We start from the raw sequence: 23,434 nt of genomic DNA on the forward strand, positions 1-23,434 counted from the left end.
CAGTCCTGGCCTGGCTCCCCCCTGTTTTTAATGCATCACACACCAAGGTTGTGGGATGTTTGGGACCTGGTGGGTGGGTGCCTCACGGTTACCTCCTCACGGCAGGCCCTACCATCCCTGCGCCTTTTTTTAACGCACCACACACATCATACTCCACAGGAGAGCTCTGGCAAAGGGCGGTGGGACAGGCAGCTGGGCTGAATTTCCATGCTGCGGTCCCACTGCCCCAAGCCAAGAGCTCCTATTTTAATGCATACATTGCACTACCCTCCCCTCACAATCCCATCACGGTGCTGGGTTATGGCTGCCAGCCGGGGACCTGGCAGCCACAGTAATAGGGTGGTAGGTGGGTCCCACATTTTTTTTCTATGGCATGGCTCCCGAGGCGCGGCCTCCTCTCTGCCTGGGCTGCCGGCCGCGGGAGTGGGGGGAGGTCAGGGCTCCGGTCTCGCGTCGCCCCACGGCGGCTCCTCGGCGTTCTCCTGCTTCCGCCTTCCCCTCTCTTCTCTAACGGGGTTTCCGCCCTGTGCTCCGCCGCGGATCGCTGGCTGGGCGGCGTATCGGCTGGATGTTGCCTGCTACAGCGGGGGACCCTGCCCTGCCCTGGGCTTGGTGGGCTGCTGGGGGCCCCCTGACATGCTGTGTCGGCTGGGGGGCTGCGGCGGTGGTTCGTGGCCCGGGTGGGCAGACGGAGTTGGGGACGGGTGTGGGGTTGGTGGTGCGTCCCCTCTTGCTATCCCCGAGGGCCGGTAGATGGGCACGCGGGTGGCCCGGGGGACCACCCTGGATTCCGGGGGGGGACGATGGCTCCTTTGCTGGGCTGCGGGAGGAGGGATGGGTTGTGTTTCTTTTCTTCTGTTCTCCCATAACCTCTTCCTGTTCGCTGTTTTGTCATAATAAATGAGGTATGTTGAATGATCACAAAGGGAGTATGTCAGACTCTCAATGTGAAACATTAAAACTTTTCAGACTATCCGGGCACTTAGACTTCCTATTCTCCGTGTCAAACAGCTGAGCAGGACAGGTTAAAAAAAAAAAAAAAATTCTTGTATATGTTCTGTAAATGTATCTATGCATCTTAATATTTTATTCACGAGACCCGAACCCGGAGCAAGCGGAAGGTAATGGATGGATGGACATTTTTTAAAAACGTTTTTATATTGTAGCATCACCGGGGCTGTTATCAGCACGGTAATTTATGCGTCAACGCGGGGCTCCTATTGGTACGCCAGTGCGACGCTCCGGTTGATGGACTGCATAGCCGCCCGCAAGTGACTTTTTGTTTGTTTTGCATTAGGGTGGCGGAAAGGAGAATAAAATGAGGGGGTAAAAGGCGTCAAGGTTCCTGTGTTATTTTCGCTGCCAAGCTTTACTTAGCAAGCGTTACAATTTAAAGCGACTGTTTCCCGTTCAGCCCAAATGCTTGATGAAAAGTTTGGGCAACCATGACTTAGAGTGGTGGTTTCCAGTCTTATTCAATGTGTGCTCCTTTCTGTGAAGCGCGGTGGTTCGTGGCGTTCTTTATGGTAGAGGGCGCAAGGGTAGCAAGTGATGATGATGATGATGATGAGTTCATCGGAATCATCACTTTGCATTCTCCTCTATATCACTCTGTGCTAAATTATCATTAATATGAAAACACAAGAGGTGCCGAATCATACTAAGTAAGTCCCGGAACACGTGGAATCCAAATTCAAGAGTTGTTGGAACATGTTCCGGCATGATCCGGCTCAACTTAACCCCTGACTTTGACACATTGAAAAGTAGTCTGTGTGCAGCTTATATAATAGAGTTAACTTATTTCCCCCTCAAAATAACTCAAAATATAGCCATTAATATCTAAACCCCTGGCAACAAAAGTGAGTACACCCCTTAGTGAAAGTTGTCAATATTAACATACAACATGTCAACTGTCAATATTTTGTGTGGCCACCACTATTATCCAGAACTGCCTTTACTCTCCTGGGCATTGAGTTGACCAGAGCTTTACAGGTTGCCACTGGAATGCTCTTCCACTCCACCATGACGACGTTGCGGAGCTGCCGGATATTGGAGACTTTGCGCACCTCCACCTTCCGCTTGAGGATCCCCCAAAGATGTTCTATTGGGTTCAGCCTCAGTCTCAGCCTCCAGTAAAGCAGTGGTCATTTTGGAGGTGTGTTTGGGGTCATTGTCATGCTGGAACACTGCCCTGCGACCCAGTTTCTGGAGGGAGGGGACTATACTCTTCTGCAGTATTTCACAGTACATGGTGGAGTTCATGTTTCCCTCTATGGAATGTAACACTCCGACACCTGCAGCACTCATGCAGCCCAAGACCATGACATTCCCACTACCATGCTTGACTGTAGGCATGACACACTTATCTTTGTACTCCTCACCTGGTCGCCGCCACACATGCTTGAGACCATCGGAACCAAACAAATTAATCTTCGTCTCATCAGACCATAGGACATGGTTCTAGTAATCCATTGCTTTGTTGACATGTCTTCAGCAAACTGTTTGCGGGCTTTCTTGTGTACCGTCTTCAAAAGAGGCTTCCTCCTGGGGTGACAGTCATGCACACCAATTTGATGTAGAGTGCGGCGTATGGTCTGAGCACTAACAGGCTGACGCCCCACCTGTTCAATCTCTGCAGCAATGCTGACAGCACTCCTGCGGCGATCTTTCAAAGAAAGCATTTGGATGTGACGCTCAGCACGTGCGCTCAGCTTCTTTGGACGACCAACCCGAGGCCTGTTCTGAGTGGACCCTGCTCTTTTAAAACGCTGGATGATCTTAGCCACTGTGCTGCAGCTCAGTTTCAGGGTGTTGGCAATCTTCTTGTAGCCTTGGCCCTCTTCATGTAACGCAACAATACGTCTTTTAAGATCCTCAGAGTAGGAACTTTCAAGGAGCAGTATGAGAGAGTATGAGAGCTGCACTACAAATTTGAACACACCTGACCCTTATGCACACCTGGACCTAGTAACACTAATGAGCCACATGACATTTTGGAGGGAAAATGACAAGCAGTACTCCATTTGGACATTTAGGGATGTAGTTTCTAAGGGGTGTACTCACTTTTGTTGCCAGGGGTTTAGATATTAATGCTATATTTTGAGGGGAAAATAAATTAACTCTATTATATAAGCTGCACACAGACTACTTTTCATTGTGTCAAAGTGTCATTTTGTCAGTGTTGTCCCATGAAAAGACAACTTAAATATCTGCAGAAATGCGAGGGGTGTACTCACCTTTGTAATACACTGTAAAACATTTTCATTTTTTGTTGCGTTTAGCTCTGCTTTTAGACAAAAGCAGTCGTGTTTTACCTGACGGGGGGCTCCATTTATTTTTTGTTATAATCTGACTAAGGTTTTTTCATTCATGTTAATTCATTTAGACAGAGAATGTTGAGTGGTGTTAAGACAAATGTTTAATTTTTGCATTCCTTGATAGTTAAGAGATTAATACCAAGTGTGTATTTATTGTGTATGTTAACATAATTTATGTTCAAATACTGCAATTTAAATTTCCTAATAAAATCCACATATATTCTGGAAGTTCTCAAAATGTTTGTTCAGTAGTTTTTGAAAACATAGGTTTGAATCGAACAATGTATCACCTGGAGTAATTCACATGAAAGTTAGAACAAGTCAATACAGATTTTTTTGTTGTTGTTGTTGCTTTGATCATTTAGCCTATCAATTAATTAGGTTCATATTCGTTAGAGAAGAAACCGTGACCCCGTTCACCCAATCTGTTTGGTCTTATTAATGTCCCAGCCCCAGCAAAAAGTGTACATGCAGGTTAAGCTGCTATATCATTTAGCCTATCAATTAATTAGGTTCATATTCGTTAGAGAAGTAGCCATGACCCCGTTCACCCAATCTGTTTGGTCTTATTAATGTCCCAGCCAGTGTTGTTAATTTTACTTTAAAAAAGTAATTAATTACAGTTAAGAATTACTTCTCCCAAAAAGTAATTGCGTTAGTAACTCAGTTACCTGAATGTAAGAGTAATTAGTTACTTGGCAAAGTAACTAGTGATAATTTTCTTTTTTTTTTTTCCTCCAAAAAAAAAAAACAAAAAGGTCACGCAATGTGAAGTTTAAAGGGTTTGGGGGACAATTGGCCCTAGCCCAATTCTTTACCCTCCACTTAACTAGACACAAGGATATTGCAATAACTAGATAGTAACCTTTGCTATGTGTGGAAGTCATTTAAAGTTGTGAATCAACCGTTGAAGTTGTTAAAATTGCTCCCGTTATTGCATTAGTTCCCTTCTGTCTACTTTAAACATGTGTAAGTTTTAAAACTGTTTCATCATTTAAAGATAGATTTAAGTTAAGATTTTGCCGATTTAGGAGCATTTTATATATATATATATATAAATATATATATATATATATATATATATATATATATATATATATATATATATATATATATATATATATATATATATATATATATATATATATATATATAAAGTTACTTAGGTTCGCTAGGAAGGATCTCTACATCAGAGCCTTCCTGAGAGGACTACTGCTTTAAGATGGCGGCCGTTTACTAACGCATGTAGTCCTTAAAACATGTTGCCAATGCAGCTGTGTCTGACCTTTGCATCTTGTTCTTTAATATGATATCTACCGTGTCATGTGGGCGTAGTTTGTCGGATATGGCTACAGTCAGGAATTATTGGAGCCACCTAGCATCGCGGTTGCTACGGCGTATTCCCCACTCCTGCTCTGCTCTCTCGTCTCCGTGAGTCCGTTTCTCTCAGACTTTTTTTATTCAACCAACTTAGAAACGCATAGTAACGCACGTCTTTCCCGCCTCAGTAACGGTAACGGCGTTGCCAAGATGAGAAAAGTAATTAATTAGATTACTCATTACTGAAAAAAATAACGCCGTTAGTAACGCCGTTATTAACAACACTGGTCCCAGCCCCAGCAAAAAGTGTACATGCAGGTTAAGCTGTTATATCATCCCTACCTATGTTGAGACCAAACCTATACCCTTGATTTACAATGTGTTAAATACTATTGAAAAAAAGAAATCCACCTTAGAGTGTAATTTGGGCCCTAAACCAGTATGTGTTTATTCATTAGATGGGGTTTTAAGGCAAAGGCCCAGATTGTAATTCCTTTTTTTTTTAAAAATTTCAATGGTATTTTGTCAGCGTGCCGCACATATCAAAATGACGGGAATTTTCGTGCGACGCAGGGTATTTTTTTAAACCCCCCCCAACAATTTCCCCCCCAAACGCTCGTCAACACTTATTTTTTTTTCAAACAATTTTTTACCAAATCGCATAATTTCACGTTAAAACAAAATTCCAGGACGGTGAAGGGCATAAAAGTTGTATCCAGAACTTTCCAAAAACCTACAGTTCCCCCAAAATTTGCCAAAACCTTGCCGATTCATTTCTAGTGGGATGTAACTGACGGCCATGTATGTCATTCCATTAATTTCAAATGGCAAACATTTCCCCTTCATTTTCAGTATCAGGAAAACATCCATGGTTGTTGTTATTTTTGACCGCTTACCATTACAGCCCATTGACATTCAGTTGGGGCCCATGTAAGTCGATTCCAGACTGCCATGCAACAGTAAGTTGCCCCGAAATGTCACCAAATCAGCAGGGAATGACCTGATATCAACAGGCCGTGTCCCCGAAATGTCCCCAAATCAACAGGAAGTGACCTTACATAAGCAGGACAAGTCCCCAAATCAACAGGAAGTGACCTGATATCATCAGGACAAGTCCCTGAAATGTCCCCCAAATCAACAGGAAGTGACCTGATATCAATAGGAAGTATCCTTGAAATGTCCCCAAATCTACAGAAAGCTACCTGATAGATTTGTATCTACCACAGCAAATCCCGATTGTAATTTATCCAGAAATTGCTGATTGTAGTTTTGAATATCTTTTCATTAACATTGTAATCATTTATAAATTGATTTATAATAGGAAAAAAAATACAAAAAAATTCAATGATTATAGTTTTTTTAAATGACAAAAATAGTCACTTGCTCTTTAAAACAAAAAGGTTTTGTTATTTGTGTTAACTTTTGAATTGCTGTCACCTCTTTTAATGTGTTATATAACATTGGAATATCAATTTAAGCCATTTTTTGAAAATAATTTTTTTAATTAAAAAAAAAATTGACATAAAAACAATTTTATAGGACTTTGCCATTACAATGCTTCATCGTTGCTATTTTAAGTATTGACTTTATACACATTATTTTGCTTTTGAAGTATATAATTGCAATTTCGACATAAGAAAACATTACATAAAATATGTTTATTTTGAAATGACATTAGTAAAATATATATCATTTGCCCCTCTTAGTCAAAATGGATTGGACCTCTAGCATCGTCAATGGTAACCAGTTACGTAAATGAGTGCCCTGTTTAACTCAAGCATGATAGGGTTAAACTTCTGAAATAATAAGACAATCATATGTACTTGAAAAAATCCAAATAAAAGAACAGTAAAAGTTGATAAATGAGGATTGAATAGCGCCCTGATTTAAAAAAAGCACATCTAATGACGGTCCATATGACCAATAAAAAGAGATTCCCTGAAATTTACAATGAAAGATCAATTGACTGCTATCGATATTAATTCCGAGCAAACAAGTTCAAGACTTGCTTGTACATCACTCCACTTGTGGGTTGGTTGCTTGTATGTTTTTTTCACAGGTCAGCACCATGACTGGACTATCATTGGGAGCTAAATTTGGTGGTCAGGGTGGGTGATCATATTTCCCAGTCTGTGTGCACACGATACTGTCCCAGTTACTCGAGCGATGTCCTATCTCGCACACCCAGAAGGTCCCTGACACCCTCACAACTCTACAAAACTTCCACATTTTCAATTTGACACAGTAAATCGTAGATTTTGTATAGTTGTTTTTTTTCCTCTTGTAACTCGTTGTGAGATTTTTTTTGCGGGCCTGTTTGGAGGAAGACCCGGCCGCTCGCAGCTGCTTGAGCCGCCATGTTTCTGGCCTTAGTGGTGACGCCAGAGCTGAGAGAGTTTCTGGCCCGGGCAAGAGGGGGAGCGGTGCGCCTCATTAAAGTGCGCATACAAGACGGTGAGTGACCAGTGTGACATTTGGTGTTGGTTGGTTTTCATTGGCTTGGCTGCTAGTTCAATCTTTGAATTTTTGCCTGAATGTGAACAGGAATTTTGGGTTCAAGAGTGAATTCCTGGGCTCAAGAGTCAAATTATAAGGACATGCCATTGAAAGGAGGTGTGAAAGCTCATTCGGGGCCTTTATGTATGGAATTGCTGTTTGTCATAATTCCAGTCCTTTGACTTTTTGGAAGTGTGCTCCCCCAAAAAAGTCACCAAATTTTGCATGAAAATGTATTAGTTGGATGACAATACATCGATTGGTCAAGCAAATTTTGAATGGAATCGATGAAAATGTAAAATATGGATCAACATCGTCATCTGTTAGATATGCTGTTTTTTCAAATTTCTGAAATGTTTCAGAAACAGAATTGTTAAAAATGACAAAATTCTTTTTTTTTTTAAATTTATTTATTTATTTTTTTAAATAACGCTTTGGGCATTAACTTATAAATGTCATTCTTCTACTAGAAAATACAATTTATGGCTTTGCTCTCCCATAGGTCACTTCCTGTAGTTTTTCATCCACTTTGCCTCTACCAGTCAAAATGGATTGGAAGTTTAGTGCCGTCGATGGCAAGCAAGGAGTTTACTACAATGGGGGGAAAAATCTACTTTAGAGTGTTACTTGGGGTAGTAACCAGAGTGTATTTCTTTTTATATTAATTTTAACTTAATTATTTAGCTTTTACAGTAATATAATAATGATTAACAATTAAAACATGATAATGTAATAATAATTGCTAATATTTAAGTCTTTTAAAGACTAAAAATAGTCACTTGCACCTAAAGGTCTTAAGTGTCAACTAGGCATGTGCTGATTACCGGTTTCGAGGTATGAAAACGTCAAGGTTTCTAAATCGCAAAAATTTACCGTCGTAGAGTCCCTAAGGTATTAGCTATTTTGGTAACACTTTATAATAACTATCAGTTTTATTAGTTAATAGATCATTAGTAAACTGTTGATAAATGATTTATTGTTGATTTGTGAAGTATTTGTTAACAGTTTGTTAAGCATTTACAGGCTGTTCCAATATGGTTTACCCCATTCTAAATGCCCATGCTAGTTGATGGATCTTAATAAAACTATATACACTTTATGTTGAAGGTCATAAGTTTTATTGGTCAAATATACAAAGAAAAGTACAAATATTTGTTGGTTCTATGGCAGATTTTCATAAATGTGCAACATGAGCGCTGCCTGCAAAATGCCTTATCAAAATGCCTTTTCTTTTGAAGTGAACGGCATTTCTTAACCTGAAAAGATAGAAATGCCAAACGTTACACACAAAAACTTGAAACGTTTCTACACAAACCGTGTTTCAGGCTAAGCACACCCTGTCAATGCTTAACAAACTGTTAACAAATACTTCACAAATCAATAATAAATCATTTATCAACAGTTTACTAATGATCTATTAACTAGTAAAACGGATAGTTATTATAAAGTGTTACCGCTATTTTTTGGGTCCCAAAAATGCATGGAGAAATCCCTCGCCTGCAGCTGTAAGGCTCAACTCTCCCCCAAAGGTTGTTGCTTAGTGTCAGTGAGTCAGCTGTGCTACACGATGGCTGGAAGAGGTGAACTTTTTTCCCCCATCAAAGCAAACAAAATCGTTGGTATGGGAATACTTCGGCTACAGAAAAGTTACAGACCACAGTGGCTTAGAGGAGGAGGGCCAACCGACATGTAAAACATGTTTGCGGAGGGTGGCTGCCGTGGAGGCAATACCTCTAATATGATTTCGCATTTATACAAAATTAAAGGTTAGTAAACACTAGAGGCGTGCGAAATTTCCTATTCTTAGATTATTCGCAATTCGCCCGTGGAAGATTCGAGAAAGATTCACAAACATCCAAATTCCGATTATTTAATTATACCAGGTAAAGCAGACCTAAAACACAGTCAGCGCGGTCTTCGGGACGCAATGAGAAACGGGCCGAGAGTAAATATCGTGTTCATCTAATGCCGGCAGATAAAAAAAAAACGTAATACCTGACTGCGGCCGACAGCCGCTACAAACAACACGCAGTTGCTTGTTGCAACAAACACACAGCCAAATAATGCTACGGTAGATATCACATATCTCTATGCACATATATATACTGTAGAACTAGATGCGAAATGACAGACTTGTCGGCGTTAGAAAACAGCCGCCATCTGAAAGCAGTAGACTTCTCTGGAAGGCTCTGTTGTAGCCTAATTAACCTAATTAACTTTTTATATAAAATACTCCTAAATCGGCAAAATCTTGACTTGAATCCATCTTTAAATGATGAAATAGTTTTAAAACTTTCACATGTCAAAAGTTGACAGAAGGGAATTATGGAATAACGAGAACAATTTTAACAACTTTACCGGTTGATTCACAACATTAAAATAACTGAATGTAGTTTAAAGCTGCTGACACAGAATGGGGACTGGAGTATTTTATTTACTGTTTTGAACTGATAACTTGATACTGAAATAGTAGTTTGTTTTAGCCTGAGAGGATTTTGAACAATTTTTGAGCTAATGTGCTCAAATGTGTTTTTGAGCCCCAAGATTCCCACCTCTAGTTAACACTGTCATGAACGTTTCCGACCAGCTACGAGAGTTAACGCCAGTGTGTTTAGTGTGTCTAGCGGTGGTAAAACGTGGTGTTTTTTTCCTCTCTGGAAACAGTCAGTGTTTAGAAAGAGTGTGTATAATGAAAACATGATACAAGTCATACACACGTGTTTTTATGGAAAATATTTCAATTATTTTTGTTCTGATGTTAATTATGTTGAGCTTTGGCTGTGGGTTTAGGCTGACCTAAAGGACTGCATTTATTTTTATTTTATTTAGAACATTTCAGTCATTTTTTGTTAATTTTTAAAATTTAAACTAAGCATTATTCTTATGTTCCAATTTGCTAATATGTTTTGTATTCATTCATTTTCCGAGCCGCTTATGCTTACGGGGGCGATGGAGCCAATCCCAGCGAACTATGGGCAGCAGGCGGGGTACTGAATTGGTTGCCAGCCAATCGCAGGACACAACGAGACGAACAACCATTCGCGCACACACTCATACCAAGTAACAATTTAGAGTGTTCGATCAGCCTACCATGCATGTTTTTGGTTTGTGAGGGGTAACCGGAGTACACGAAGAAAACCCACGCAGGCACAGGCAGAACATTCAACTCTACACAGGGAGGCCAGAGCCCAGGATTGAACCCTTGATCTCAGAACTGTGAGGTGGATGTGCTAAACACTTTGTTACTGTGCTGCTGCTGTGTGTTCATTATCTTCTGTAATGTACTGATAAAGATTAGACTTTCATATATTTTAGATTCATTACACACAAATGAAGTAGTTCAAGCCGTTTATTGTTTTAATATTGATGATTTTGGCAAAAAAGTCAAGAAAAAACAAAAATCACTATCTAAAAAATTTTGCATATTTCATCCGACCAATACAAAAAAGTGTTTTTTAATACAAAAAAAAGTCAACCTTCAATTAATTATATCAGCTATGCACTCAATACTTGGTCGGGAATCCTTTCGCAGAAATGACTGCTTCAAAGCGGCTAGGCATGGAGGCAATCAGCCTGTGGCACTGCTGAGGTGTTACAGAGGCCCAGGATGCTTCGATAGTGGCCATAAGCTCATCCACAGTGTTGGGTCTGGTGTCTTTCAACTTCATCTTCACAATATTCCACAGATTTTCTATGGGGTTCAGGTCAGGAGAGTTGGCAGGGCAATTGAGCACAGTAATGCCACAGTCAGTAAACCATTTACCAGTGGTTTTGGCACTGTGAGCAGGTGCAGGTCGTGCTGAAAAATGAAATCTTCATCTCCATAAAGCTTTTCAGCAGATGGAAGCATGAAGTGCACCAAAATCTCCTGATAGCTAGCTGCATTGACCCTGTCCTTGATAACACACAGCAGACCAACACCAGCAGCTGACATGGCACCCCGGACCATCACTGACTATGTGAACTTGACACTGGACCTCAGGCATTTTAGCATTTCCTTCTTCCCAGTCTTCCACCAAACTCTGGCACCTTGATTTCCGAATGACATGCAAAATTTGCTTTCATCTGAAAAAAGTACTTTGAACCACTGAGCAGCAGTCCAGTGCTGCTTCTCTGTAGCCCAGGTCAGGCGCTTCTGCCGCTGTTTCAGGTTCAAAAGTGGCTTGACCTGGGGAATGCGGCATCTGTAGTAGGCCTGTCGCGATAACAAATTTTAGTGTGCGATAATTATTCTTATAAATTATTGCGATATTATTGCGCCCCCCCCAATATATTTTTTTAACCAATTTACAATAACACAGTGAGAATACAGTATATATTAATAGATTAAGTACACCAATTTAAATGCGATAAATATTTACTCTCAAATTCAAAAATACTCTTAAAGAAATCACAACTAAAACAATAGACCATCCCTCTTAAGTAAAAATCAACAATATTGATACCGCACAGAAACACAGAATAAATAAAATGTGTTTAAAAAAAAAAAAAAAAATGCACTTAATAACTTAAGCATTTAGGCAAATGAAAACTTTTCCCGTCATAGCTTCTGCAATGGTGTTCCATAGGGATGCAACGATACAGTTAAGTCAAGGTTCGGTATGATTTTTGATACGGGGGACACGATTTTGGATCCGATTCAATACATTTAATGCTCTGTAAAAAAATAACAATTATATTTTTTGTTTCATTTTTTTGTTGTTGTTTTTTTTTTTTTTTTTGCTGCTAACGAGCAAAAATTAAATTGCCATCATATAAACATGCATTTTAGTGCATAATATTTCTGTGCTTACTTTTTACTGATATGAAAAAAATTTATATAAAAGTGCTGAGAACAATCTTTACTGTTTGTAAAGTGAGACAGGGCACACTGTTGATTGCTACAGCTCTCTTAGCAGCTAGGTTTACTACATGAGCAAGACATCCTATTTGTGGTCCGAATCCATCTGTGTCACGTACTGAATTAACAATATTTGCAACATTATCTATAGTCAATGGTATGGATTGATTTGGCCTTCTTAACTTCCATTCAGTCATGACAGTTTAGAATTCATCGATGTAGTATATGGACTACGAGTCCCATAATCAGTCTGGGCTCACGTAGCCAATGGCATGGGACGTAGCACATCTAGTTTGCAATTTCATGATATCTAGTGTGTGGGCGCATTGAAAAAGTTAGCAAGCGCCGCTGAAGTCACCTCTGCTCATTACTACTCACAACCAGCATTTGACAATCGACTTTCATAAACAGGACGCGTTTGAAGCACGGCGCTCTTAATTTCTCGCAGCTGTTCGTTGTCAAAGCGATGTTGTTCGTCGCAGCCAAGTCGGTAACAATGTTTTGGCGGACTTTGTCGTAAATATCCGGCGTTGTGCTGAAAAATAGCCGCCCCGCGTGAAATGTCACTCCTGACGGGAGTGGCCACACGTCAACAGCACCGGCGCGCCGTAGATGGTCCACAGTCACTCCGGAGCACTGACGTGGCCGTATACGTTGAACAATAGGATATAATGGGAACGATTGGCTCCGGCGCTAGTTTTTGCCGGACCTGGAACGAAGATGCATTTTGCGCAGTTGGTAAAGAGGAATCCGAACTTTTAACAGCACGTCTGCCGCACGCGCGCACGCACGTGCACGTGAGGCGATAAATCGCAGCGGAAAAATTACCGCCTTCTTTTTTATATATCGCGCGATAAATGGAATTATTGCATATTGTGATAGGCTTAATCTGTAGCCCATTTCCAGCACACGCCTGTGCACGGTGGCTCTGGATGTTTCTACTCCAGACTCAGTCCACTGTTTCTGCAGGTCCCCCAAGGTCTGGAATCGGCCCTTCTTCACAATCTTTCTCAGGGTGCGGTCACCTCTTCTGGTTGTGCAGCGTTTCCTGCCACACTTTTTCCTTCCCACAGACTTCTCACTGACGTGCCTTGATACAGTGCTCTGGGAACAGCCTATTCGCTCAGAAATTTCTTTCTGTGTCTTAGCCTCCTGCTTGAGGGTGTCAATGATGGTCTTCTGGACAGCTGTCAGGTTGGCAGTCTTGCCCATGATTGCGGTTCTGGGAGTTTTTAAAAGCCTCAGGAATCTTTCGCAGGGGTTTTGCGTTAATTCGTTGATTCAGATGACTAGGTTAGCAGCTTCTATAGAGTACCTTTTAATGATATCCTAATTTTTTGAGATAGGGATTTTTGGGTTTTCTTCACTTTGTTGCCAAAATCATCAATATTAAAACAATAAAAGGCTTGAACTACTCCAGTTGTGTGTAATGAATCTAAAATATATTAAAGTCTAATGTTTATCAGTACATTATAGAAAATAATGAACTTTATCACAATATGCAATTTTTTTGAGAAGGACCAGTATATTAGAGCTTTAATTGCAATACCATGATACCGTGATATTTTTGCTTAAGGTTATCATACGGTCAGAATCTCATACCGGCACATGCCTAGTGTCAACTTTTGAAGAGCTGTCCACTGTCCCTGAAAGGGTTAAAGCAACCATAGCTAACTTTTTAACCTTTATAAAATATTTTCATAACATATGTCATATGTCAACTGACAACTAGTTGAATGACACCTCTTATATATATTGAGTGAGTCTGTATTGCTTTCACAGGGACTAATTAACTTTGAGGAGGGTGACAGGAACCCTGCCACACAAAAAAATTACAAATGTACCGACTGCTTTACGGCATACGTCACTTCCATTTTTCCCCATTCGTTATAGAGACGGAAGTCGATGTGAAAGCTTTCGCGCGAATTCAAAGATGGCAGAGCAACAAAAGAAAAAAAGGAGGACCGGTGGGGGAATACGTTACAAAATTAAACGTTTCTATTTTCAACATGCTATTGCAACGTGCTATTGTTTAGCCACAACTGGATTAATTACCTTATTACTATTAATCCTTCACACAGCCGCTTGAAACAGAAATGTGGTTAATCCATGTGCAGGCGACCGGTAGATCGGGATTTTATGACACTGTGCTATGGTCCTCATGGGAAACGCCGTCTTCCTTAAGGCAAAACACTACCGATTTTGTCCACCTGAGTTGCTAACATCGCCCAAAACTGAAAAGTTACCTAGTGTTGCTTTAAGTAGCTTTCTTAGGTGAATTTTAAGGCTCAGCGTCCTGTTTTGAGGATTTTCCAGAAAAAAGGGCGTTCGAGGGCCCACTTGTCAACTTTAATCTTGGAATTTTTTTCCTCATCAGTCTAAAAATTATTCACATAAATACATTTGTTGGTGTAACCTAGCAAAATCCCCAATGTTGCCTTACATAACACAAAAAAATCTGGTGTTTTCTTAGAAATGATTATCTTTTATAGCCAGTCTAATAATCCATTGAAAATAGCATCCATGTAAAATAAACAAAGCAATAAATTGATGAAAGAATTAAGAATACCAGTGGTGCCTTGATTATAAAAGTCATTTCAAAACAGGGGTTTGTTTTCAGAACAAAAAAATCATCATCACATGTAATTTGGCGTGACTAATGGCAATGTGATCGGACTGACTTCTAGGAAATGAGCATAACATAAAAAGATACAGAGACAGGAAGGAAAGGAAAGTGGAAAATAAGATTTGGACGCAGCTGCTGTCTGCTGAAAACTGTAGGATTCGGGTCAGTGAGGCCACGGGTTTCTAAGTACGCTGGAAATGTGTGCATCTGACTCTCGTGTCACACACACCACACATGACTCTTGTTTATATGTACCCAATGCTTTGCAACAACTGCGTCGTCCCTCGTGCTTCAATTTTATTTGTTTGGGGTCACCGAGCAAAATAGTAACATAGAGGAAAAAGATCGTTAGGTGCTATCAGGGCTGCCACAAACACCTATTTTGACAGTAGATTGATTATTGATTATTTTTGCAATTAGTCAGCTATTTTATATTTATTTTTATATGAATCTGAGGTCTGCATTTTAGCTCTAAATGTGTATAAAACCACAAGTTATGGCTGAGAAAAAGTGGACGATGTATGTTATGCAACGATGTTAATATATCATAGTTTTCCAAACCAAAAGCAGATGTTTGCAAATATCAGATTTTGATTCATTTCAAAGATTTTTCACCAAGAATTACCTTTGATTTTTTTTTTTTTTTTGCAATAAAAACAAAGTAAAATAATATTTGCAGTTAAAAAAAAAAACATACAAGTTTAAATAAAATAAATCGAAATAAAGAGAATATTTATATATTTATATACAGGTAGTCTCCGAGTTACGAACGAGTTACGATGTAACCCGAATTTCCGGGTAAATCGGAATTAACTGTTTAAGTATCCCTAAATCTCAAAATAACAATCCAAAAAGTCCGAAAGTATTGTATTTTCTTTAATGAATAATGTTTAATGAATAATAATTTAATGATTAATGATACACTGCCCTCTGGTGGCAGCGCTGTGTCTGGCTGGACTGTCTCCTTGTATGACTTTAGAGCAGACTCAGACATCTGACATGGATATAGGGCTGTCCCAAACGACTAATTTTCTCCCGATTAGTCAGCTGACTATTTTTACGATTAGTCGACTAATCTACTAATTAAAAAAAAAATTTTGTTTTTGTTTTTGTTTGCTAATTTAGCAATGAAATATTTGTTGATGCTTATCAATTCACAAAACACATATTGGAACACTTACTTTATTAAAGTACAAATAAACACGTAAATAACAATAATAAATCACAAATAAACAATGAGTTCAAATACTGATAGAATTAACTAGTGTAGCATCCCGATTGAAAAGGTGGTCTCTTAAACTGATGGTTTACAACTTTTACTCCATCCTTGATGTAATCACACCGTAAGAGCTACGGTGCACACAAATAAAACAACACAGTTAGAAATTAACAAAAACTTTTCACCTTTTTCCTTTTAAACCTTATTTATATATCAATGAATTGCCTTTACCTTAATTTATTACCTTATCATTGACAATCTCTCCCTTAAGGGCAATCACTGTATATACTGTATATATTCATGACCTTTTAACCTTATATAATTTTCTATACCATAAAATAAACCATAACATGAAATAAACCTTTCAGTTAGCATTAAGGACAATACTAATAGCACTTATAGGCCCATTGTCAATGAAACATTATTATTCAGTAAGGCGACAGCACCCTCTGGTGTACAAAAAAATGAAAAAAAAAAATTACAAACTGGGTGACGGCATTTGAGGTGTTTATTCACGGCCGACGTGCAGCCATGCTTGGCATTGAAGAGACAGGACAGAAGAGTGTACCCACCGTTGTTTCTTTGAAATAAGTCAATGTTTTGGACACTCTGGTGCGCTTTTTTTTTGGCTTTGTGCCGCTTTCCCCGCTTGCATACAGAGCATCCGGCATTCTGAACTTTCCACGCATATATTTTTTCTAAGCCTTCATTAACCGTCGACGGGATGTTGTGCTCATCGACGGATTTACGTCATCGATGACGTCGACTATGTCGACTAGTCGGGACAGCTCTAGATAGCTGCACTCTGGTTTGGCCCACATCAGGCTGTAAGTTGTTTCAGCTGATATATATTTGTGTATGCATTTGTGATTAAGTTTAGAGCTACAGTTTGTGGAGTTATGTGCGAGCGATTTGCTATCAGAATTGTACATACGTTAGCATTCATAGCATTTAAGATAGCGGACTTTTGTTAGGCAAATTAGGCTAACTTAATCCACTAAATTTACATATTGATCAGACTGGATGAACGTTTGAACACCAATTGTTTTGTGTCAAGTGTTTTATTGTTAAAATACTTGTCGTTTTTAACATAAGTGTACATACAGTATGTGTTACAGCTTTATAAATTGTCAAACGTGAGAGAAGTAAAAAGCTTCAAAAAACAGTTGCCTATTTTGCTGTCTGTAAAGTTGAACAACTTCACGTTTAGTGAGGACAGAACACGTCATAATTATATGGTAAATTGAAAAATAAGATACTGTGAGTTACTGTTTATGCGCTTAAAAAAAACAAACAAACAAAAAAAAACCCACTGGAGACAAAATGGCGAAGAGACTCCAGCGTCGTAAAGTCGAAATCGCTTACGTCGGGTACTTCGTAACCCAGGGACTACCAGTATTATTTATTTCTATCTGTCGTCTATCCCTCTATATTTTGTTTTCCTTTTTTTTTTTTTTTTTTTTTAAATAAAAACTCAATCAAATGAATTAAAAGACAAAATTGTCAGTTTTTCTTTTCTACAATTAAATTACCGTATTTTCTTAACTATAATGCTTCAATTTTCTCCAAAGCCTTATAATCCGGTGCACCTTATATATGGATCAATATTGGTTAATCATAGCGTGACATTCCCTTTAGAGCAGCACCATCTAGTGGATGTATAACGCAATCCCCAACCACTCTTGCTGCTGCTGCTCCTCCTACTACTACTACTGCGCCTTATAATGCAGTGTGCCCTATATGTGAGAAGTTTTCAAACAGGCCATTCATTAAAGGTGCGCCTTGTACTCCGATGCGGTTTATAATGTGGAAAATGCAGTACTTTTAATTTTTTTTAATTTCAAATTTATTTTAATGAATTTTTTAATTTAAAAAATCTAAATAAATGCATGAATGAATAACAACAGATACTATTCAGAGTAGGAGTGGGAACCTCTTGGTAACTCATGATACGATATGATACGATTTGCGATACAAAGCTCATGATAACAATCTGACTAGGGCTGCAGCTATCGAATATTTTAGTAATCGAGTAATCGACTGAAAATTCTATCGATTAATCGAGTAATCGGATAAAACAAATATATTTTTAGGTGAAGAGCAATTATAAATATACATGAGAAAACAAGACATTTCATCTAATCTTGAACCATTTTCAGTCAATCAATGTCTTTATTTTCGATGTATATTGTAGCTAGACTTAAAAAAAAAAAGACTAATTCACTGCTTTCACTCAAAAAACTTTTAGATCTTATTTTAAAAAAAAAAAAAAAAACATATATATATATATATATATATATATATATATATATATATATATATATATATATATATATATATATTACCTAAAAATGCCGTTACGCTTGATAACACACATCACTTAAAAGTTAGGATTTTATCCCACGTGTTTAAATTGAATTTCTCTTTGTGTCAAGCCATTTTTAAGTTCTAGTTAAGTTTTAAGTTAGTCTAAACTGTAAGTCCTGATAGGATTTTGAGTTTTTGCAGTGTTTAAAATAAATGTATGATACAGGCTGCACTGGAGCACATTAGGGACCAGTGCTACTAGGTGTTTTATCCAGCAATGACTACTGAGCTAAAATTGATAGTTAGCATGATTAAGTTTTTATTTTACACCCTCATCACTCCACAATGCTATGTTGTGTTAAAGCCTGTATGTAAGACACGTTAGCCACGCAACGACAGTGGTCATAATTAATTAAAACCTAGTCCTCCGCAGGGCTAACTTTACGTGAGCTAGTAGCGACAGTAACGTTAATCTTATTTATTAGCGCTTAGCGCTCTTTATTAGCGCTTAGCGCTGTACTGCTTTAAGATGGCGGCTGTTTAATAACGCTGCCCAGACGCGGCCGAGTCTGTCATTGCGCATCTAGTTCAACATACATGTGATCTTTATGAGACGCATCAGACGCTAGCTGTTACCAACTTAGCATCGTGCGGGCTAGTATTTGGCAACGTCGGCGTCGTTTGTGGCGGCTGTCAGCTGCAGTAAAAAAAATGTTTTCCCTTCTTCCTCTCCGCACGTGACAGCGCGTTGTCCCGCATTAAAAGTAGTCCGAGCAAAACGTGATGCTTAGAGCTGTCAAAATAAACGATTACTCGAGGTGAATAAAATTACTCGGATCAGTTTTTAAACTCGAGTTACTCGAGTTGCTCGAGTATTCGTTTCAGCTCTAAATCTGACGATATGGCGATACAGCGATTATTGATACATTGGTCAGGAAATCATTCTAAGATATTCTACAAACAACAAATAAACACAAAAACAAGCTTCTGCTGTGAATTGGAATGAGTTTATCACTTGTAGACGTCCAATCCGTTTGAACTTCAAACGGATTGAACGTCTATGGCCGGTAGGGGCAGCCAATGCCAGGCAATGAGATAATTTTGGGCCATTTAAGGTCATTTTCCTGTTGATTTTCAGTTACTTCCTGTTGATTTTGGGGTATTCTATGGGTCTTTTCCTGTTTATTTTGAGTTACAGAACAGGAAGTGACCTGGGTATCACCCAAATGAATAGGCAGTGCCTCAAACTTAACAGAAAATGACTTGTAAATGCCCTAAAAGGAACAGCAAGTGACCTGTAAATGCCCTGAAAATCGGACAGAATGACTGTGAATGTTCTGGTTTCGAATGAACGAGCGTTCCCAGTCTAAATGGATTGGGCGTCGAGCACTGTCAATGCAGCCTTTGAGTTAACTGAAGACACTATTATGGCGGAAGATTTTGGTAGCAACATGTTGGTTCATTTTTTTCTTTTAGACATTGACACCTTTTTAAAACGATATCTCGATTCTTGGCAGGAGCATATCAATAACCTTTTGGGATACAAAGTATCACGATATATCACCATTTCGATATTTTGTCACACTCCTAATTCAGAGCCTCAATAAAGACAGTAATTTTAAGATCAAACAAGTCAGACTACAAAAATTAATCAACTCTCAAAATAGTTAGTGATTTATTTCATAATACATTAATTGTTAATTAGTCAATTAATCATGGGAACCATGGGTACTGTCATCTCATTAACTGCCATTGACGATGATAGACATCCAATCCATTTGAATTGATTGCTGCTAGCCCTCCCATCTTAAATGGATTGGCCATCTATCATCGTCCACGGCAGCCAGTGAGCAGATTGAGAGCAAAAATCGTTACCATTTTGTACTAGATCTAATTTGATAGTGATTCTAATGTTGAGGCTGTACAGTAAGTACTTACACAACAATGGCAGGGTTAAAGAAGGATAGCTGCTGGAAAATATTCAGATCAGGAATGTTTTGCCGCATAGAATAGCAACTATTTGCAGGAGGCAAGCCACCAAAGTCCAACGTCCTGTAAGAACAAGCTCTTTACAAAATGGCCGACACTAAATAATCAAAGTGACATGAGCGGAATTTGTTGGTGTACGAACATAACGTCATCCCGTCAGCATGTGTTGTGACACAAGGTAAGGTATGTGATGTCTGCCCGGTGTGACTTTCAGAGCAGCTGGTGCTGGGAGCCTACAGGGAACCAGAGCAGAGCTGGGACCAGGACTACGACCACTTCCTGCTACCTCTGCTGGACCGACAAGAGCCCTGCTATGTGCTTTACCGTTTGGACTCCCAAAATGCGCTTGGCTTTGAGTGGCTCTTTCTTTCCTGGTCGCCTGATCAGTCGCCTGTACGTCACGGCGGTCTCCTTCAAATCCAAAATAACAGTCAGGGTTTGGTTCATTCACTGTATAGAGGAAAACGGGGTTGGTTGGTGTTATGTCAGTATTGAAATGAACAGAACTGCGGCAATTAGAAAATCCAAACAAATTTTGACATAGTAAGAGGCAATCACTGACTGTCCAGTTATTCGCTGTCAGCCCTCCCACTTTAAAAGAATTAAATGTGTCACGTGATTAATGGCAGACAATGAGTTACAGGTAAGCAGCGTCTGACCACCATAGTTTGACTTTCGGGGCAGGGGGTTACAACATGTCGATGACCCCGAAACGCAGTGCCAGCAATAAAACTAACTTACAAGAATATTTATAACAATAAGATGACAATGAGCGTTTTGTGTTTCCCATCAGTCTTGAGAGGAATTCTAAATCAGGCTGCTTAGGCAATAATTTTTGCCAAGATCGTCATCCAATATGGTGCGCCCGCCGGTGTCGTGCCATTGTAGTTACCCCAGTCAAAAATTCTATCCCCTGGGTGGAGCCATATAGAGGTAGATTTGTGTCTTTATTATTCAATACAAAAAAAAAGTTGCTTCAATCAAAATATATATTTTCAACCGAAAATAATGTCGCTTCAATCAAAAAAAAAAAAATGTTTGAATGCAAAAATAAATATGAAACTAAAAGAAATGCATGTGAAAGCTATTTTTCTTTATTAATTTTGTGTGTGTGTTTTTTTTTTTTTTTTTTTTTTTTTTTTGATTGAAGCAACTGTTTTGAACTAATGTTGATTTGTGTTCGGGCCACATTTTGGCTAGGAGATTTTTGTCTTTATTTTTCAATCAAAAAATAAGTTGCTTCAAAAAAACAGATTTTCAAACACAAAATCACTTAAATCAAAAAAGGAAAAACAATCAGAAAAAGTTTTTGAATGCGAAAAAATATTTGAGCTTGAAAATTTTTAATTTGAACACTTAATTTTTCACCTAAATAGTTTTCTTTGATTGAAGCGATCCTTTTTTTGCTTGGGCCATATTATGATTAGGACATTTGTGTCTAAATCATTCAATCTCAAAAAAAGTTGCTTTGATCAAAAAAAATATTTTCAATCAAAGAAAAAAATTATTTTTTAAATATGTTTTTTTTTCTAATTTTTTTTTATTATATGCAAAGTAAATGACCATCTAAGGTGCTCAAAAAATAATTTTGACCCATTGTAAAAATATTTTTTTTTGTTAATTTCATTCATTTTTATTGCAGTTTTATTGCTTTACAACTTTTATATATATAGGAAAGTGAATTACATGCAATGACACTTGTCGGCCACCGGGGGTGGGGGGGGGGGCTGCCCCCCACCTTAAAATCCACTTATGCCAAGCCATGACAGCTGAGCACGCAGTAATTTAGTACTAAAAGAAAAACTAAATTGTACTGTATATATTTTTAAAAACATGGTTTCATAAAGAATCGGCATCTGCCGATACCACACAGCTGGGTGTCGGAATTGGTTGGGGAGCTAAAAAATTGTGTCGGTGCAATATTGGTGACAACCCTGTTCTCTACTTCAGTAAACTTTTCTCTTTCATTTCAACAAGCAAATGTTACCAAAATGCACGTAGTGAACTTTTCAGCTAATGTCATTCCTAAGTAAAAGAGGAAAGCTTCGCTTGTACAATGGATGGTGTGTTCAGGCGCGATTGTGCATGTAACCAATGTGCCACATGGCAATTCATCACTGATTCAGATCTGGTCTGTCAACCCACCAACAAACAGATGACTGTTTTACCAGGACAGACTGTCTTGACTCTTGGCGATACAATTTCAGTTATCCTCTTATGAAGCCGCCAGTATGTGTCAATGTTACATCACGTGCTCTAAAAGAACGCGCCGGTAAGTCAACACCTTGTACAACGTGATACATTGCGGAGGGGAAAAAAAATCACTCATAGTCATGTCAACTTATTTTGATAAGATTCTCAAGTGGTAATTTTATGATCTTAAAGTGGTAACTTTGTCAAGACACAAGTATTTCTTTCTTTGAATTAACTCGTTGTCTGCTGTTTACAGCAACATATGTCCAATCAATTTTAAGTGGGAGGGCTGGCAGCGATCACAGTTAGTTAAATGACGAGGACAAATGTATATTTTATATATTAAATGTATTTATATCACAGTGCAGCATTTTTACTACCCTGGCCATATTTTTCCAAAGATTTGTGAGATACTTTTGAGGTGTTACAACAAAATAATTTATGAATGTTTTTTTTTTTGGGGGGGGGGGATAAATTTTTGAACCACTCAAAATGTTCAGTGGCATCAGACCTGCCACCCTATCCATACGTACAGTGAATAAAATAAGTATTTGAAGTCCCTGCTATTTTGCAAGTTCGTAGGTGCATGTCCACTGTGAAAGAGATCATCCACAATGAAAAATCCAGAAAACACAATGTATGATTAAAAAAAAAAAAAAAAAAATTCATTTGTGTGATTGAGCTGCATATAAGTATTTGAACAACTGAGAAAAAGAATGTTAATATTTAGTACAGTAGCCTTTGTAATTGCAGAGGTCAAACGTTTCCTACTGTTTTTCACCAGGTTTTCACACACTGCAGGAGGGATCTTGTCAGGTTTCTGGGCTGTCACTGAGAAACACAGAGTTTGAGCTCCCTCCCAAGGCTTTCTATTGGGTTTAGGTCTGGAGACCGGGAAGGCCGGGGGTCGGCAACCCGTGTTTTAAGAGCCGCATACGGTTCTTTAGTGCTGCCCCAGTGGCTCCCTGGAGAATTTTCAAAAGCGTTTGAAAATGGAAAAAAGATGGGGGAGGGAAATATTTATTTTTTGTTTTGATATGGTTCCTGTAGGAAGACAAAATGACACAAACATTCTTAACGTTTTCCAATGCTGTTAAAATGTGTAGTATACAGTGCCTTGCAAAAGT

General features: G+C 38.8%; 1 protein-coding gene and 1 long non-coding RNA gene across 2 annotated transcripts in view; one reads left to right on the forward strand and one right to left on the reverse strand.

The window, feature by feature from the left end:
• Positions 1 to 4,665: 4,665 nt before the first annotated feature.
• The window catches only part of LOC130922422 (twinfilin-2), a 44,643-nt gene continuing 25,874 nt past the window's right edge, over positions 4,666 to 23,434 (forward strand). Inside the window, exons 1-3 of the mRNA XM_057847184.1 lie at positions 4,666 to 4,748; positions 6,697 to 7,091; positions 20,329 to 20,507. Of these exons, the coding sequence (XP_057703167.1) occupies positions 6,995 to 7,091; positions 20,329 to 20,507 (276 nt within the window). The 5' untranslated portion in view covers positions 4,666 to 4,748; positions 6,697 to 6,994. The remainder of the gene's footprint in view (positions 4,749 to 6,696; positions 7,092 to 20,328; positions 20,508 to 23,434) is intronic.
• The window catches only part of LOC130922423 (uncharacterized), a 28,328-nt gene continuing 25,089 nt past the window's right edge, over positions 20,196 to 23,434 (reverse strand). The window contains exon 3 of the long non-coding RNA XR_009064504.1: positions 20,196 to 20,564. This is a non-coding gene — a long non-coding RNA (uncharacterized LOC130922423). The remainder of the gene's footprint in view (positions 20,565 to 23,434) is intronic.

The sequence above is a fragment of the Corythoichthys intestinalis genome, chromosome 9 (assembly GCF_030265065.1).
Source record: "Corythoichthys intestinalis isolate RoL2023-P3 chromosome 9, ASM3026506v1, whole genome shotgun sequence".
Taxonomy (NCBI): domain Eukaryota; kingdom Metazoa; phylum Chordata; class Actinopteri; order Syngnathiformes; family Syngnathidae; genus Corythoichthys; species Corythoichthys intestinalis.